At 44.2% G+C, this 17,214-nt stretch overlaps 1 protein-coding gene across 1 annotated transcript in view; it reads right to left on the minus strand.

The window, feature by feature from the left end:
* Positions 1–3,473: 3,473 nt before the first annotated feature.
* The window catches only part of SAP30BP (SAP30 binding protein), a 28,844-nt gene continuing 15,103 nt past the window's right edge, over positions 3,474–17,214 (minus strand). Inside the window, exons 4-11 of the mRNA XM_080356507.1 lie at positions 16,554–16,596; positions 11,257–11,345; positions 8,697–8,788; positions 8,173–8,233; positions 7,650–7,701; positions 7,190–7,248; positions 5,881–5,965; positions 3,474–4,600 (exon numbers count right to left, since the gene is read on the minus strand). Coding sequence (XP_080212633.1) covers positions 4,419–4,600; positions 5,881–5,965; positions 7,190–7,248; positions 7,650–7,701; positions 8,173–8,233; positions 8,697–8,788; positions 11,257–11,345; positions 16,554–16,596 — 663 coding nt within the window. The 3' untranslated portion in view covers positions 3,474–4,418. The remainder of the gene's footprint in view (positions 4,601–5,880; positions 5,966–7,189; positions 7,249–7,649; positions 7,702–8,172; positions 8,234–8,696; positions 8,789–11,256; positions 11,346–16,553; positions 16,597–17,214) is intronic.

Consider the following 17,214-nt stretch of genomic DNA (forward strand, 5'->3'; position numbering starts at 1 on the left):
CTAAGACAAACCCACTCGAGTGGGAGACACCCACGCTTCAAAAGACAGCAGAGAGATCTATGGTTTTCAAGGAGCACAAGCCTGTACATTCTCAGACTAAGGAACAATGAAAATGGGACCGGTTTTACTCTCCTGGGTACAGCGAGTCACCTCTTGGGAGGAGAAGCAAGCATGAAAATCTACAGCTTTTAGGAGTCAGAAGTGCAGCCCGAGCAATCACTGTTGCAGCAGCAGCACAAAGAACCTTTTAGCCACGTGAGCTGGGAGTTTGCGTTAGTGCAGCGGACACAGCTTAAACACGCAGTGGTGGCTCCTTTGCTCTGCAGCCATCGCACAGCCCGGTACAATCACAGCTGTACAGATTTCTAACAAACTAGTCAACCCCCACCTCCTGAGGGCTTCAGGCGGGGGCTCCACAGGCCAGGAAAGGATCCTTGTCCATCAGGCCATCGCTCTGTACCCCTGCAGCTCCCTCTGCCTTCCCCAGCGCACAGACTGATCAGAGCCCAGCACACTGACCTGTACAGCCTCAGAGGTAGGAGAGAGGCTTGCGCCTAGAATTGTAGTTCCCAACCTGTTTATCCATCTATTGCTCCCGATAGCAACGCACAAAATAAACAAGAGCAGCGAGCTATTATACTGGCTGTGAGTTTGTTATACAGTAGTTGGCATCTCCACTCGAGCTTTTTGAAAAGGAGAAGAAAAAAAAAAACCCACACCAAATCATGCATGTTTCAATTGCCCTTCCCAAGCCATGAGAGCCCAGGCGGTTGCTGCCAGGTCTCTCGCAGAAGCCTGTTCCTGCAGGAGTCTGCAAACCGCTGCCCCAGGTGCCCCACTTCAGCAGAGCTGTTTTTAGGCAGTTTCCCCCTTATCCCGCTGTGCAGCACCGTGAAGCTCAGCTGATCAGCATTTTCCTATCGCTCCAGCATTGCTGGGTATCATCACTCCCAGCAATGCAGGAGCGAAACGAGCAGCATTTCTTGGCTCTAGTTATAAAGCCTGCAAAGAAATCCAGAGGTTTGGAATGACTGTGGATACTGCACATGGAAGAGGAAGGGGTGGAGTGCCAGCATGTGCAATACGAACAAGATACTTAATGTTTGGTAGCTTCTGCAGTTAAATGATTCACCCCAAGAACTCCAGCGGTCGCCCCTTCCAGGTGCCAAGCAGCAGGCTGCAGCCCAGCTCCACGTGGCACTTTCTTGGTTCATTTGTTTTTTAATCGAGTTCTTTTTCTCTTCCTGCAAACCTATTGCTCTGGTTTGTGTTTGGCTGCATTCTGATAGCAAGAAAGTAAGTTCCCACACATTTTGCTCTGCTGCTTCTCTCCCCTGATAAAGCATGCAGAGAAACAAGTGCTGACATGCTTAACTAGGTGTAGAAGTACTTCCTTGTAATAGGACTAATTCACCTAGCATGGTTGTTCCTGGGAAGGATCAAGAGTTACTTTTACTGCTTATCAGTCAGACGCAGCTATTCACTTCTATGGAAGACATTCTAGAGAAACTACGCAGAAGCAAGAATCAGGCAGGAGTTTCACATCACAGTTGTGTAAACAATCTGAAAAAAACACACCAAAAAACCCCCCAAACCACCAACCACCTGCAACGGGCAAGGGTTTTTTTTTGTCCGTCAGGAGGCAAAGTGACCACATCTAATCCAACTTGACCAGGACTCATGAGACATTCAGTAAAAGATGGTCAGTTCTAACAAAAGGCACAAAAATTATTCCATTATATTTCACTTAATCTAGAAATTTGGTTCAATTAAGGGATTCTCGGACTCTCCCACTGTGCGCTGACCCCCGGTTCCAGTTGCAGGCGGGACAGAGCGCGAGGATGCACAAGCCTGGCTGGTACCACTGGCACTAGGCTGCGTTTCTGTCTCCGGGCACACACCCCATCCAGATATTGAATCTCCCGCAGCTTCAGACTTGCTCACAGCACACACGTGGAGGATACTCATGAGAAGAATGTTGCCCTAGAAGCCCAGACACAACTCCCGCAGCTACTCACAGGAGCAGACGATTGCAGTGATCCATCTGCTGCCCGGAGTTTGTCATCCATCTACAGTCCGAGAGAAACTGCAGCAGCTGCTGCCCACTGAGCTGCAGTTTCACATGGTACCTTCATCCACATGTTGCTCAGCAGGACTTTGAAACAGACATTTATACTATACAAGTTTTAAACAGGCTGGAATTCTACAAGGCATTCTAGACACAAGTCACCTTATGGAGCTCTAAAGCCGCCTAATAGCTTCTATTTCCCACCACAAGTGCATCCTTGGCCTTTAAAGGAAACCCCTGAAAACTAGAAACTCTGTTCCTTGAGGTAAGGAAATAAACCCCTCGAATAGCTGAGGTGAGATGTGTCATCCCCTGCAGAACACAGAAGCCACTGACCAGAAACAGCCCTCAGCCATGGGACCCGGTACCATCTTCCACAGGATGGGGATGGAGTTCAGACTTGAAGGAATTAAGTCAGAAACCCAACGCAGAATAATTTAACAGCTGTTTCCATCTTGCTGTTTTCACTCCTTTCAATATTTCATTGAGCAATTCCACCCTCTCCCCAGTTTCCCACTCTACCGTCTCATCAGTCTGGGGGTTTCTCCCCCCTGAGCGTTCCTGGACATACAGATTATTATTTTTTAAGCGAAAACAACTGAAGTGTTCAACATATTTTAAAATTATTTAAAAGCAGGAAACCAACCTCTTATTTCTTCCTGAAATCTCCATAAATGAAAAGCCTGGATCTGCAGGGACATAAGGTCTGTGAAAGCCTCAAAAAGCAACACTAAATTCTACAAAAAATTTACACTTTTGTTGATCGAGCAACTTTCTCTCCTATTCACTGGTGATGCACTAGAAAACAAACAAACAGGCTCTGGGTAGAAATTTGATTTAAAACAATGAGAAACAGAAAAATTACTGACTTTGAAAAATCATGATCTAGTTAAAGATGATTTAAATAATTCAGTGAGCACTGCAAAGAAGAAAACAGTTCAGGTTAGCAGCTGTTGCCCTGCACAAATGGAACCGCAAGTTACTTATCCCACCTGCCTCAAACCAATGAACAAGCCACTTTACCTGCTGTTGAGCTCCTTCTCAGACCGGCCTCTAGAGATGAGGGTTTAATGAAAGACCCAGGCGCTAGTAATAGAAAGGAAGTTTTGAAGAAGTTGAAGATGCAGGAAGAGGTTTAAAAAAATAGCATTAAGTACAGCTGAATTACCAACTATTTCAGCACATCCCCTACAACAAAAGTATCTCAAGTCAAAATCAGTTTAATGTCTCTATTTCCTCCCCACAGCCTGAGGTTTAAAAAAATTCCATAATATGAAAAACCTCTCCTCACCCTCATGGAATTATTACGTACTCAATGGTATTTGTAACCCAAAAGAACAACAGATACTGAGTCTCCACTGCCAGGATGAGAAATGCAGACACAAACTACAACAGGGGTTTTCTAAAGACTTTTTCATTTTTATAATAATTTTTGGCTATGCAGGTAAGAAGATTTAAACAATAACATTTTCAACTGAAAATATTTTTCACAACAGTGGAGCAAGCAGTAACCGCCACGTGTGCATTTCACAGGACATCACGATCGCGTACAAAGATGGACAATATAACAAACAGGATCGGACACTCTGCTTATCTGCGGCCCAGTCTCATTCCACGGCGATGGAAGAGTTATCTCCGCAAATGAGCTCACACACCAAACCTCTACAGCTTATGGGGTCTGCATAGAAATCTCCATCCCTGCAGGATGGTATTTCAGCACAGTTTCCTCAATAGTTCAACTATTTAACACATGGTCACTAAGATCTACACAGACAGGCGCACAGGTACAGGTGTCGGCACTGTAACAAGGAGCGAGTCTCTGTTCACAGATGTAGATCGCTTCAGGTCTCTGCTACACATTTGAAAATGGACACTGACCAGTCATCTCTGCTTTAATTCCCTTGGAACTGAACGTACAGGAGGAAGGTAACAATCACAACCTGCTGGCAGCGTTTGAGCATGACCTGCAATTCACAGGGTAATACTGATATTCCCTCACTACTTGCCTTTTTTTCCCCCCCCCAAACCAGATTTGCAAGTAGAGTAAGAATCTAACATGGTAATTTAATAGGCTAATTTTTGCAAGCTGACTTCAGATACCACCTTCCTCCCGCACAACACAGAGATCGGATCTTCCCACAGCAAGAAAAGGCAGAGGCATTTTCGGCAGAGGTCCGTTCTGTGGGCACATGGCTGGCGTTCCTGCTCCTGCCCCTGTTCTTTCCAGAGGGAACTGTGGTCTGTTTCAAAGAATCTTGTCATTTTTACCAAAGGCGAAAGCTACCCCTCCCTTTCGAGAACAATGGCTTCAATGACAATTAAGTCTGAAAATCCAGGCCCAGCACACGAGTCACTGCTTTGCCTTTTTCACAATGGTGCCAACAGCCGATATGACGGTAGTTTTGGATCCACTCGCGCTTGTTGTCACTGTGACAACACCTGGCAGCGTTGCGGTAGTGGTGAGGATGGTGGGCTGAGCTATCGTTGTTACAGGGATCGCTGAGTCCCACTTGCTCTTCCTCTTCTGGGCATCTGTGAATTGAATTAGATGAAGCAAACAAGGATTAGCATTATGTTAATCCCTTCGTAACACCCTGTCTTGTCAACTGTTAATATACCACTGTGTCCTGGTTTTTTTAAAAACAAGTTTCTCTTTTAGTGAATTTGCCTGTCAGCTAAAGCCTTCATATTAACTGCATCTTCCTGGAGAACCAGACACATGTTTTGGTAAACCTAGCAATGGAATGCAAACTTATTGATAAGCATGGATGGACATCTCGCGAGAGGGGCAACGAGAAACCGGTGACCAAGAAACTGACCAACTGTGTATAACATTCCATTCACGTGAATACTTCATATAAAGTGGGAGATCACGAGGATCTCGTTCCCTTTTCCCTATGGCCGACATTAGGAGAGGACCTTGCTAGTCATCCCTGCAAACTGAGGCCTAGTGAGAGACTGAATCCAGCTCCGGTTGGCTGCAGAGTCCAGTCCAGGACTTCGGGTGCCGGCTCTGCAGTTGCTGAGACTTCCAAGATTGGTTTTGTATATTTTGTATTATTTTCTCTATTCTTATTAGTAGCATTAGAGTTTTTCCAACTCTCTTCTCTCTGTCCTTCTTTTCCTCCCGATCGCCTGTCCTGAGTGGGAAGGGGGAAGAGGGAGGGGCAAAAAGGGGGAAGTGGGGGGACGAGGGGGTTAACAATACATCTGCCAGGGTTTTATTGTCACCCCGCAATCTAACCCTCGACACATTGCTTGACTAGACAACTTTCTCTCCCGTTAATTTCTGCATATACCAGCAGTAAATGTTGAGGAGGAAAGAACTTTATGTCTCAAGAGTCAAAGTAAAACTCTACACTTGAACTCCAGCCAAACGGGAGACAAGTTCACTCCCTGCCCCAAAGCACATTTAATTCTAACAGAGCACACACGTCTCAGTTACCCAGGTACAGGCACAGGACGCACTCAGCCTCCAGGGTTTTTATTCCCTCCCTCCCAGTTTAAAAGGCAGGCTGCAGGCACGAGAATGACTTCCATTCTTTCCAAATTTAACATATCAGCTCAAGAACAATCTACAACTAAAGACATCAGGAGATCTCTTGACCCACTAATGAACCTTTTCACTAACCTGTCTCCTAAGCTTTCATCCCAGAAGGACAGCCATGGGACAAAAGGACTAGAGAAAAGCCAGTCCCTCAACTCCTGGAAGGAACACTTTCATGCATTACATACAAATAATAATGATTTCCAGGAAGCACTAATCCCAGCTTTACTGCATCTTAATAGGTACAATCACAACTGTTCTTTACCTCCCACGGTGGTACTGGCTGTTGTGGTGGTTGTAGAAGTGGCGCTTGTTGTTGTGCCCTTCTTAGTGCCAGTCACAAATTCAATCTGGGAAGGGAGAGACACACAGGAGAAAGGTCAAAAGAGAAAAACGAAATGTTAATATAGAAAGGGTTTTTTTAACCCACATTGTTTCTCTATGTTTTTAAAGAACAGCTTTAATGTCACGTAAGACCTTGGCCTCCAAGCTGACAAGAAAGATTCAGACAGACCTCAGGCCAAAGTGTAATGAAGTCACGATCATTAACGATTCCCACAACCCAGCCCCTAAGTCAGATACAATAAAAATGTGTGGGGTTTTGGTTTTCTGGTGTTTTCTTGTTTGGTTGGTTTTGGTGTGTTGTTTTGCTGTTGTTTCTGTTTTAAAAAAACTTGATATAGCTCAGAAAGGATAGATCTTGGCCATTAAAGATCGTGTTCATATGGTTAGAAGTTCCTGCTCTTTTTCCTTTAAGACGCATGCAAGACAAGTCCCTACCTGCACGATTTTCTGCGACTGCACCATAGCAAGAAACCTGGCAACAAGAGCTACAACAGCATGCAGTCTCATCTTTTCACAACTGCAGATAAGGGTAAGGATGTAATCAGATGCCTGGGTTACTGTGCAAAACCCAAAACAAGCAGCAAGACTCAGCATGCACTGCAAGAAAAAGAATATACCTCCACGTACTGAATATGGAAGGAACGTTCTGCAACTAGACCATTTTCTAATGTCTGCTATTAGCTTAAAGGCAACATCACTGAACGACAGGAATAAAATCCTCCAGAGCCTGTCTGTGTTCTTTTTGGGGGAACAGAAGAATGTATATTTTGCAACAAGCCAGTAGACCCCCAGTTAAAGCTAAAATAGGCCCAACATTTCTGGAAATTAGATGCAAGAAGGCAACAAAGACAAGGGAAAGCAGATATTGTCTCCTGATGAGGTATCATGAGGAAATTATAGCTAGGCCATGCCACCAGGCAAAATGTCACAGATTAAGAAAAAAGCTGTTCTTTATGCATCATCTTGCCTAGATCTGGTTTACTAATACCAATTGAAGAGCTCTGCTTTACAAACATTGACCAAACAGAAAGAAATCCAGTGGAATAAACAACCTGAGAAATGGACCTGCAAGGAAGGGCAAACAACTTGATCTGTGGGCAAGAAGAAAGGTCAGAACCAGGGAAAACCAAACAGTAATAGCATAGAGTGTAGTTCATAAGAAACAGCAAAACAACAATATGAAATTCAGTGTGAAATCCCGCATCTCAGCCTCTCTTGGTTTTGAATACCTTTGTGCGTTCCTTCTTGGCCTTCTCCAATTTGTCCATTTCAATCTTCTGGGCTTTAGCTGAGAAAGATCAGAAGTTACAACAAGCACTAGAAACAGTAAAAATCCATAATTCTATCTCGTTCACACACTTCCCATCATAAACAATCAAACTCCAAACTGCGTATAGAAAGTTAAACTGCCATGAAACCAACTACTGCTTTTTGATCAAAGCATTAGTGCACTAAATTAATGATTTAAGAGATGAAAACATTGAAGAACCAATTTAAATGAAAAGGCTTTCCAGACTGATGAAGCATCAATAACATTCAGGCACATCCAAGCAGAATGAAGTAGTTAAGGGCAGCATGTGATGATTTCTCATTTATAAAGGAAATGAAGACTCCAGTGCAGTTAATTAACTACAAAATACAAAGAGCTAAGTTAGGATTTAAAAAAAAAAAAAGACTTCCTGGAATTACCTAGTGCCTCATAATACGAATCCTCTGACCAGCCATGAGGATCGAACATGTCCTAAAGAAGAAAAAAATACATCAGTTTATGGCCATTTCCACATATACAGGCAGCCCAGTTCAAAAATGTTTTATGTATTTCTATGATATTCATAACTCATTTTCTCTTGTATTCCAGTGACACAGAGATCACATCAGACCTTCTTTTATAGGACCACATTCTACTGTGAATGAAGAAACAGCTCTGAAGCCAAGAAGATGCTGGGATAAGACATGCTTTTTTACACTGCTCAGCTTCTTTCCCCCACCAGGAGTTTCATGTGTATCCACACACTTCAGCACTTTTTGATCAGAGTCATTATAGTGAAGTTGGAGGCACTGAAGCTCAGTACCACATATAAATGCTCACTTCAATGCACAGGATAAGACTAAAGTTCCCTTAAAGGACCTCAAGAAAGTGTGAGCTAAGACCATACACCCCATATTACCTTTTACCCACTTCCTTGCCAGTCAAAAGAGTATTACACCTCACCTTTGGATAATTTGTACCGAGTTCATCAATTGAACAAAACTGGATCAGCTTTTCATAGATGCTGCAAAGGAAAGACAAGAGTTCAGAACAGAGCCACCGAGCCACAAGTAAACAGATACATTTCAGATTTGTTACTAGAAAGGGGTTGTCACCTCATTACACCGCAGGAGTGAAATCAGAACCTGGGAAGCTATGCTTGCTGTGATGGATGTGGCACGCCATTAACCACATTATTTCCCACTTCCCCAGATTAATCTCCCAGCTTCCAGAACAGACACATCTTCCAAAATCCTTCATCCAAAGCCTGTATATTTAAAATTTTACCAACAAACCAACTCTAGTTGTTGCCTCACAGAACACACACACAGTTTTACTGTTTCAGTTATAATCGAATTATGTCTCTCATTTTTGTAAGCAGTAGTAATTCTTCCTCAGGATCCCGTTTCTGCTACAACACCAAAGCAGAAAATTCTCGGAATTTGCTGTGTTGTGCTTTGGTCACACAGGAAAAGTTGGTGGCTCACCTGGGATTGCGGAACTCCTTCTTCCTCTGAATGATGTAGTTCATATCCATGCCCTCTTTTATTTTCCTCTCATATAGCCTTTGAATTTTATCCTAATGGAGAAAGATTATAGGGTGAGCCAGGACAAAAAGGAAGAGCTGACTATCAAAAGTGTACGTGTGGAAACAAGTCAACTGAACCAGTGACCTCCTTGCAGGGAGCAAGGATTCCACCTCTTCCTTAAGGCCAGGCGGGCTGATTAGTACAGACACTCTCTCCTTTACGGCCTGAAATGAATCTTCATTATTTATATCTTCATGAATTATCTGGATGGGTACAGGAACAGATCTTTAATCACTGAAGCCTTCAGGAAGCACAAAGATTTGCATTTATGGCAGTAGTGCATCCATCTTCCTCTCGGTCTGCTGATTCCCTTTACAGCCATGACTATAGAAACCAGCTCCAAGGCAAGTGAACTCCACAAAGTTTCTCCCAAAACTTACAGTGACCATCACACCCACCTCTAGACTCCGTCATGCACGTGAAAAACAGCTGCTGGGCTGCACTGTGCACAAGTCGAGGCTCATGGCTACGCCTGGGCAAGAGATGAGCAGAGCCAACTTCTGCTGGAGCATTAAAACCAACGTGATCACCAGGTACCACGGGTGGTGTCTTCTGGCAGCCCAGCGCTCTTAGGAACAATGCACTTGTGAATCCCTGCTTGGGCACAAGCGCCAGTTAGATGAGATCAAGTTCTCTTTGCAGATCACACACGGAGTTACCAAGTCTACAAATATCTTAGTGAAGCCACAAGCCCTTGTGAAAGGCAACTTAACTGACTTCAGGTTGGAAACGTCAAGGAGTTTACTCTCCAAAAAGTCTGAAATACTAAAATAAACATGGACTTTTTTGTCTTCCTCAACAAGGTAGTGAAAGATCTTAAAAGTATTATTTATTCTGGTGATGCTGAAGGGATAAAAAAGCAGAAACTTTCAGAGGGAACATATACTTCAGTGGTAGTACTAGAATATTCTCAGTAATTTTCTTTTTGTTGCAAATTTCTTATGTATTCATATAAAGTATATAAAGTAAGATGCGAGGCTAGGCCGCCAGTCTTTCAGGATGGGAGAGCTGAGTCAATTTTCCGTTGTTCCTTCTGGATAAGTCACTTCATGTCTCCCCTGTGCAGGCAGTCAAGGCAAACACAGAACAGACTATTGTCTAAGGATTTGCTGATGCCTGAATCAAAGAGGACTGTTAAGAACTGATATGAAACTCCTATTTCATCAACTCAATAAAAGCTTTATAAGAGAAATTTTCACCAGGTCCTCACACAACTGGCAAGAAGAAATGACACAATCTTCGCATCCAGCATACACACCATGAGGTTTGAAAAAAAAACAAACCCAAAACTGCAAAGAGGATGAATTTAGGGAATGGAAACGATTGAAAAGCTATTCCTGTTTGTTCACACTCCATGGAGGTTGCAATATGCTTCACAAAGTCCACAGTCCTCACTCAAATTTATAAGAAGAAATACCTCCCCTTGGCAGAGCTAAAGATACAGTTTATTAGAGGAAGAACCTGACAAAAGAAAAGAGCGAATCAACAGTGCAAAGCCTAGAACAGTCTGAATCTCTAAGGAACAATCCCACCTCCTCACTTAAAGTGCTCTAAGATGTGGTTTGACCTGCTAGCAGAGGACAAGTTCTCCTTTGATTTAACACAGTAAACTGCTGTCAAAGGAGAAGAAAAATCTGCTTTATTCTGTCTACTCTCTCGAGCTTCATGCATTCCTCAGATCTAACACACTCCAATTCATTGATGTCAGAACAATAAAATGGGTGTGCCCAGGTACAGTGCGCAGAGAAGAAATGGTGATCTGGACGGTGAGTCATTCTGAATCCACACTGCACATTAGTAGCTCACTTTATAGAGCATTCCAGAAGTGATTCCTTACCTGTATACCTGCAGTTAAAACTCAAATGGATGGTAGGAAACAGCGAGTCCTGCCCTTTCATTTGCTCTCCATCAGGAGGAGGAGAACAGAGCAGGTTACTGCAATTATTTGGGTGTGCACCAGAGAAAACATACATTTGTTTTCTTTTGCTGCCTCTAAGTTACCAGCCTTCCCGCTAAATGTTTATCATCTAGAGACACGTAGGTGGAAAAGGAATCCATTCAAAGCTGCCTCAACTATTCCAGTGAGGGGATTCTCAGGCCTGTATAGAAAAACAATGATTTGTTCTTTCCTACAGAGCTGGATTTGCTGAGGTAAGAGGATAGCAGCCTTCACAGTAAACATTGCTTCTGTGTCACTGGTGGGATCAAGTGCCATTTTAAAGCATAAGTGACCCACAGAGACTAGAAAACAGCTTTAAGCTACTTTGACATTTCTAAACCAGAGTTGCTGCAAAGTCTAAAGCATTAATGTAGTGCATAAGCTCAGTGTGGTAAAAGCCCGGCTCTAACGCTGGATTTTTCAGTTGTGCAAAAATACTAAGCAGAATTCCCAAATATCACCGTTCCTTAGTAAAATGCAAACCTTTAAAAAATGAAGTGTAAGTGGACTTATACCAACCTGCAGCTGGTTAGAACATCTGCCAGGAGGTTCAGGAGGGATTTTGATCTCATCTGGAGACATGTTCCGCACTCTCTCTGAAAAAGAAGCTGTAAGAGAGCAAACCACGTATGAGTTCTGGTGATACTAAAGGGAATTTAAGCCATGCAAGTCATTAGACTTGTTTTACGGCCTTGCTAGTGCTACTGTAGCACTGAGAAACAATGGGTAAAGTTACAGGAGTGCTGTCAATCGCTACTTATAGTGTTCTCAAAGTGCTGAGCAAGAAGCAACCTAAAGGTCAGATCACTGGCAGAGGGATGTGATGCTTGTTCTACTGACATCTGCCTTATACTGTGGTTCTGTGTCACATCCATGTGTGAAGCTTTATTTTACAGGGCCTCTTTACCTCAGGGCGGAACAGTGAAAAGCAAAGCTATGCCTCGCTTCAGCTGCAATTAGCGATAAGATCCTCAAAGGCGAAGAATCTGGACAGAAACAAAGGCTGGTTCGTGGACTGTATCTCTAAACCCCTGAACTGTGCACCACACAGTGAGCCCTCCACTGCTCCAGGTCTCCCATGTGCACTCCGACGTGCTCATCGCCTGTTTTGGGGAGGCAATCGCTTTGCATCCTTCGCATTTCAAGACCTATCTCCATGAACCAAAACGGTTCAAGAAGGGAACAACCCTCCCCGAGGCTGTCAGGAGTTAACCACAAGAGAATACATTTTATCCTCAAGTTAACATTTCCTTAACAGGCACTTTGATCTTTGCTTACGGAGTCAGACTATTGCTATAAAGAACAACTCGTTCTGCAGGACCGAGAACACACCAGTACAGATTGCCAGATTTCAACAGCTGTTTGTGTTGGGATATACTGTTAGAGTACCTGATTGGCCTATAAAGATCAGTTTACAGAGTTATCAGCAAAATAAACTTCATGTTTTCCCCCCCCTATTGCTTGCATCTTTCCCATTCAGTTATGGGAAACCCAGGCAGTTCTCTATTCTTGGAGCAGAGATTTGTGCCATATTTAAGCAGTTGGAATTGTTTTCAACCATAATTCGTACAGGGAAAACATCTCAGAGTCATAGTCAGAGGATAAATGAGACCTGACACCAGCACAGAAGTCATATCAAGCAACCCATTCACATTTGTGCTTCCTGAATGATATATTCCTCAGTGAAAGCTGCCTGAACTGCAGTTACAGCACACTCAAGTTCAGATCCTTTGACTAAAGGGCCCAAAGGACATACCCCGGCGCTGGAACGCAGCCAGTTCTGCCCTCCAGCACAGAGCGCCCGACAGCTGAGGTTACAGATATCAACACTACACCCCATCAGCACCACTGCAGCTTCTAGCTCTTTTGTAAAAATGTAAAGCACTAAGGACAATATCCTTCGAAGACGCCAAGCTGGCAGGCAACCACCCATTCTATTTGACCAAGATGTTGCTGAGGGTTAAATTCTTCAGCAGTTGCTAGTAATGAACAAAAAGTGTCCTTTGGCATTTACTAAGAGCGTGCCTTTATGGAGGAAGGAAAGCTTGCCAGAGCCCCTACAGAAAGGCAGGCAAACCAGAGCTCCCTGACAACAAGGCAGACATTTGTTATAGGTTACAGCTGCTGGTGGGATGGGGAAGCCTCTACTTTAATTAGAGTTTCAGGAACTCAGAGAGACAGTAGCAAATAGAAGTGTTGATAACAAACAGCACACTAGGCTTTCCGGAAAAGGTGAAAGCTGATTAATGGCTTAAGAGATTCATGGCATCAACAGAAACATTAAGAAAGAAAAAAGGCCATCAAATCCAGACTTCATAAAGCAAAGAAAGGACCTAAAAACCATACGTGAAGCCTAGCTCCAAGCTAGACGTCCCATAGGCTTTGTCTTTGCGGACGACCAGAAGAACCATAGAGAAACAAAACATTTATGGGAAGGGGAATTACAGGCTCATAAGAACTCAGGAACTCAGGGAAAGATCTCTGTCCAGCCATTGAGGAACTCAAAGTCATAATCAATCCAAAGCTCCTTTGAAACAGAAATAACACTGGTGGAGGAACAAGAGCTCCCAATGAAACAATACATTTTTGTCCCATGACTTTTCAGGTTTTGGTGCTCATTTGTTCTTTTTGTTTGAGCCACATGAAAACAAATAATTTATCAACACCATACTGATGAGGGAAGGCATCTCTTAATAGTTTATAAGGAACTGGAAGACATCCTTGTTTCCTGCAATCCCCCTGTAACCATACACAGCTGAGACCAAGTCAGCAGCAAGGGTACGTGCACCCTGCTCCACCGCACAAACTGAGCACAGACGAACATTCATCATTACTCAGTCATTTCATCACATTGCAGCCAGACTGAGATGCCACATCATTAGGAACAAAAGGATGAGTTTAACCCTTCCAGGGTTATTTACAGTAAGGAAGTGCAAATAATCCATGCCCTGCGGCAGTCCTCAAGCTTCCTCCCCAAACAGATGGCAGAACGGTCAATTCCACAGCCGCTTCCCACCAGCTCTTTCCCTAGAAGCTGGGGCAGCTGGGATTATTATCCTAAATAATCCTAGAACTTGCATATATAGCCATGGGCTCCTGTATAAAAGACTTTGTGTTTGCAAAGTCTCAAGCGCAGCTTTCCACTGCCTATACAGCAGTAAATGCAGACAGACGGCTACCGAGGTGTGTCCTCACAGGATACATCCAACTGCTCTGTGCATCCTGTTATTTCTGCCAAGATCAAAGTTTTACTTTTACATGAGTCACAGGCAGTGACACTGCAGCCTCTAATTGGGCCGGTGATTTGCTGGCTCACAGCCTGGAGGATCTCCATGTGGGGACCTCAGGAAGTCGGCTGTTGGCACGATTAATCACAATGGGCACACCCAGGTTCTGGCTCACAGTGAGCAAATATCTTCCTCTAATCAGATTCGCAGTCCAGGTAAAGAACTGGCGCCGTAAAGCAGATCTCATGACTCAGACGGGAGTTCAAGAAAGCAGGAGCCGATGCACTGCCAGGTCTGCAACTCCAAGCATCCTGCTGAAGGACACGGCCAGCGGTGCTGAGTCCGTACATTCCACACGCTCCCCTAAAGTTAAAAATTTAATCAGCACAAGCAATTGGTGCTTGTAGCTTTTTGTGCAGCCAGAGTATGAACTGTGGTAATGCAGAGATGTTCAGCTGCTCCTGGACACTGCATAGAAGGCCAAAGCACAGCCAACTGTTATTGGGTACCTAGCAAAGATTCAGCATCGCAGTATCCAATGGAGAATGTTTACTTGCCAGATCCTGATGAGGCAGATAATTAAATGGAAACACTACATTTAATCTGCTTCCGTTTCAGATAGATGGGCTATTTGACCAGCATATCCAAGAGCACAGAGCTACAATGCATAGCAGAAGAGAAAGTGCCACAGCACAGACTGTGCTCTCAGTTCCTTCCTGAACAGAACTGCTCACAGTGCAAAGGCCACGTTGGAGACATGGACAGAGGGCACGATGGAGCTTTGTTTCCTACAGATGGGCTGGCAGGTTTTCCTAGTGCAGGGAGAACCAGAAGAACAGAGACCACAGGCGTGGAGCGCTGGTTGTATCTGGACAGATGAGGGTGCAGATCATCTGAGGTCTGGTCCAACATCTTGCCTCAGCGCTGTCAGTGAGTAATAATGCTCCCCAGGTAGGATGAAGAACCCTTGCCCCTTTCAAGGTTCACTTGTATGCTGCATCTTAAGCAGCCGCAGGGGATTACAGGCAGTATCAGGTGCCAGTTTGTCTATAAAGGTCACACTATGCAAAACAACAAGCAAAGACCCGGAAAGAGTAATCAGAGTGGCACGGCTTTTCCCTGGAGACACACAAACCGGCGGTGCCTGGTCTCTAAAACTGCATTCTTTGGCGCTAATCAAGTCTGCCTGGCATAAACTGGGATGTGTGGGTCTCTGATTTCCTGGCACCAGAACAGCCAAATCAGAGGGAAAAACTGGAAGCAACAACATGCCACTGAGTCACCCATCCATGGAAGGACACTAGTTCCCTTTCTGCTCTGTGGGCTGAGAAATGCAGAAAGAGACCTGCAACTCAGCCATATTTTCTGCTCTCATGAACACTGACTTTGTGCTCAGATATCCTAAGGGCTGGAGAGAACATTTCTTACAGCACAGAAGGTAAACAGCCATGCTGAAAAAAAAGAACCCCTGCATCCTAAAAGTATTATTTTGCAAGGCCACAGGAAGCAGCAAATGCAACGTCCAGCTAGTACTATGTACTCTTTGGAGTGGTACAAAAAGCCCAAAAGGACAACACTGATGCAGAAATCTATCAAAATAAGTTGCACACATACTTCTTCCTCAGCCACAGGGCAGTTGCTGCTGAAATCTTTCCTCCCACTCTTTGAGGCTTTGATTATGTGCTCACTGCTTCAGCGTATGTCAGGACAACCATGCCCTTCTCAGCTGCTCATCCCTCCTGTTTCCTTTGAGCCAACTCCAGTGCTCCCCTAGTACGCACTGAGCAGGTCAGGGAATGGATCCAGCTGGAAGACTCACGGGGGAGGAAAAAAAAGTAGTGGTGAAGGTGGGTCTCCAACTCCCAGACCAGTTCAAGGCACACAAACATGAGCATGTGTCTGGGGGAGGTAAAACAGAAACACTACTTTTGGCAGGAGCCTACATATATGTCATACTTAAGCAACTGCACAACCACAGACTTTAATAGAGGTGACGTCGAGTGACAGAAGGTTATCTGCTGAGAAGGGCAGGTCCATGAGCTTATAAAGCAAAAAGCACTTGTGGAAAACTAAGGAAGACTTAAGACTTCCACATACTGATATTAGACAAAACTTTACATGTCCAGATTGGAGAAGTTCATTGCTTTATGGCAGAAAATTCTGCAACTTTTTCCATTCAAGAATTCTAACTCTGAAAGTCCAAGCTTCCAAGAAGGGAGTGGTTCTCTCATTTCACTAACCACAAGGTTCTTGCAACAGTTCCTTTTCACCTAGATAAGATATGGTCTAATGCAAAAGATATAGAGAATCCAGCACGGCAAATATGCTGACCTCTAATAACCTAGTTCTGCACAAAGCCAGAGAGCACACAACTGCTCTGTGTGCGCTACTATTGGGTACAAAAACTAAAAATGTATGGCAAACCCTAACCCAGGTCTCAGACTCACCAATACCATCCACTCAAAAGCATGTGGTGCTGTAAGAAGTGCACCCTGTGCAGCTTTTAGGCCTGCATGCAAGTCTGGGCTATCGTGAGACAAACAGGTCTAGTTTGAAAAAACATGAATAAATACTTCTCAGCAAACTTACCGACGAGCTCCTGAGGATCTCTTTTCTCCACTTCTGAGAATTCCTGGGAGAAAGGGGGAAAAACAGATTTTAGTCAAGGTATGCTTCCAATCTAAAAAGCTATACTATCCATTTGTTTAGAAATATGCCCATTAGTTCTGAGATGAAAGAATAAAAATCAAGAACGAAATGCAAGTTATTAGATAATAGAGCAATGTTTGTACCATGGAATGCCAAAGCCTAACAGGATGCTCTGTTTCCTTTCAAAGCTAGAGCCTAAGCTGAATTAAAGAATTCAGGCTTTGTTTCTGTGATTCCTGGACATTTTCAGCTCCTTTTAAACTCCACAAACACTGCTGTCCTTGAAGCCTTTCCTCAAAACAGATCAAACTATGAATATAGATGCTTCATTTTTGGTGACCAGCCCTTGGCACTAGCTAAGAGTCAATGTTTTAGATCCAGCTAAATACAAGCTGGATCCAGCCCACAGAAAACCGCGTAAGCTCTGGGAATGCCAAGCCCAGGCCCATGCAATCCACAGTCCCCTGAGCAGGGCCAGCAGGATGCGTTCCCCAGAGTAACGCGAGAACAGCTGAAATGCTCCCAGAGCCAGCGGCAGAGCTCGACAGCTTCAGAGCAGCATCTGCTTGGTGTCCGCAGCCACCCAGGGCTCTGCGGGGTC

This window comes from Nesoenas mayeri (genome assembly GCF_963082525.1).
Source record: "Nesoenas mayeri genome assembly, chromosome: 19".
NCBI classification, from domain to species: domain Eukaryota; kingdom Metazoa; phylum Chordata; class Aves; order Columbiformes; family Columbidae; genus Nesoenas; species Nesoenas mayeri.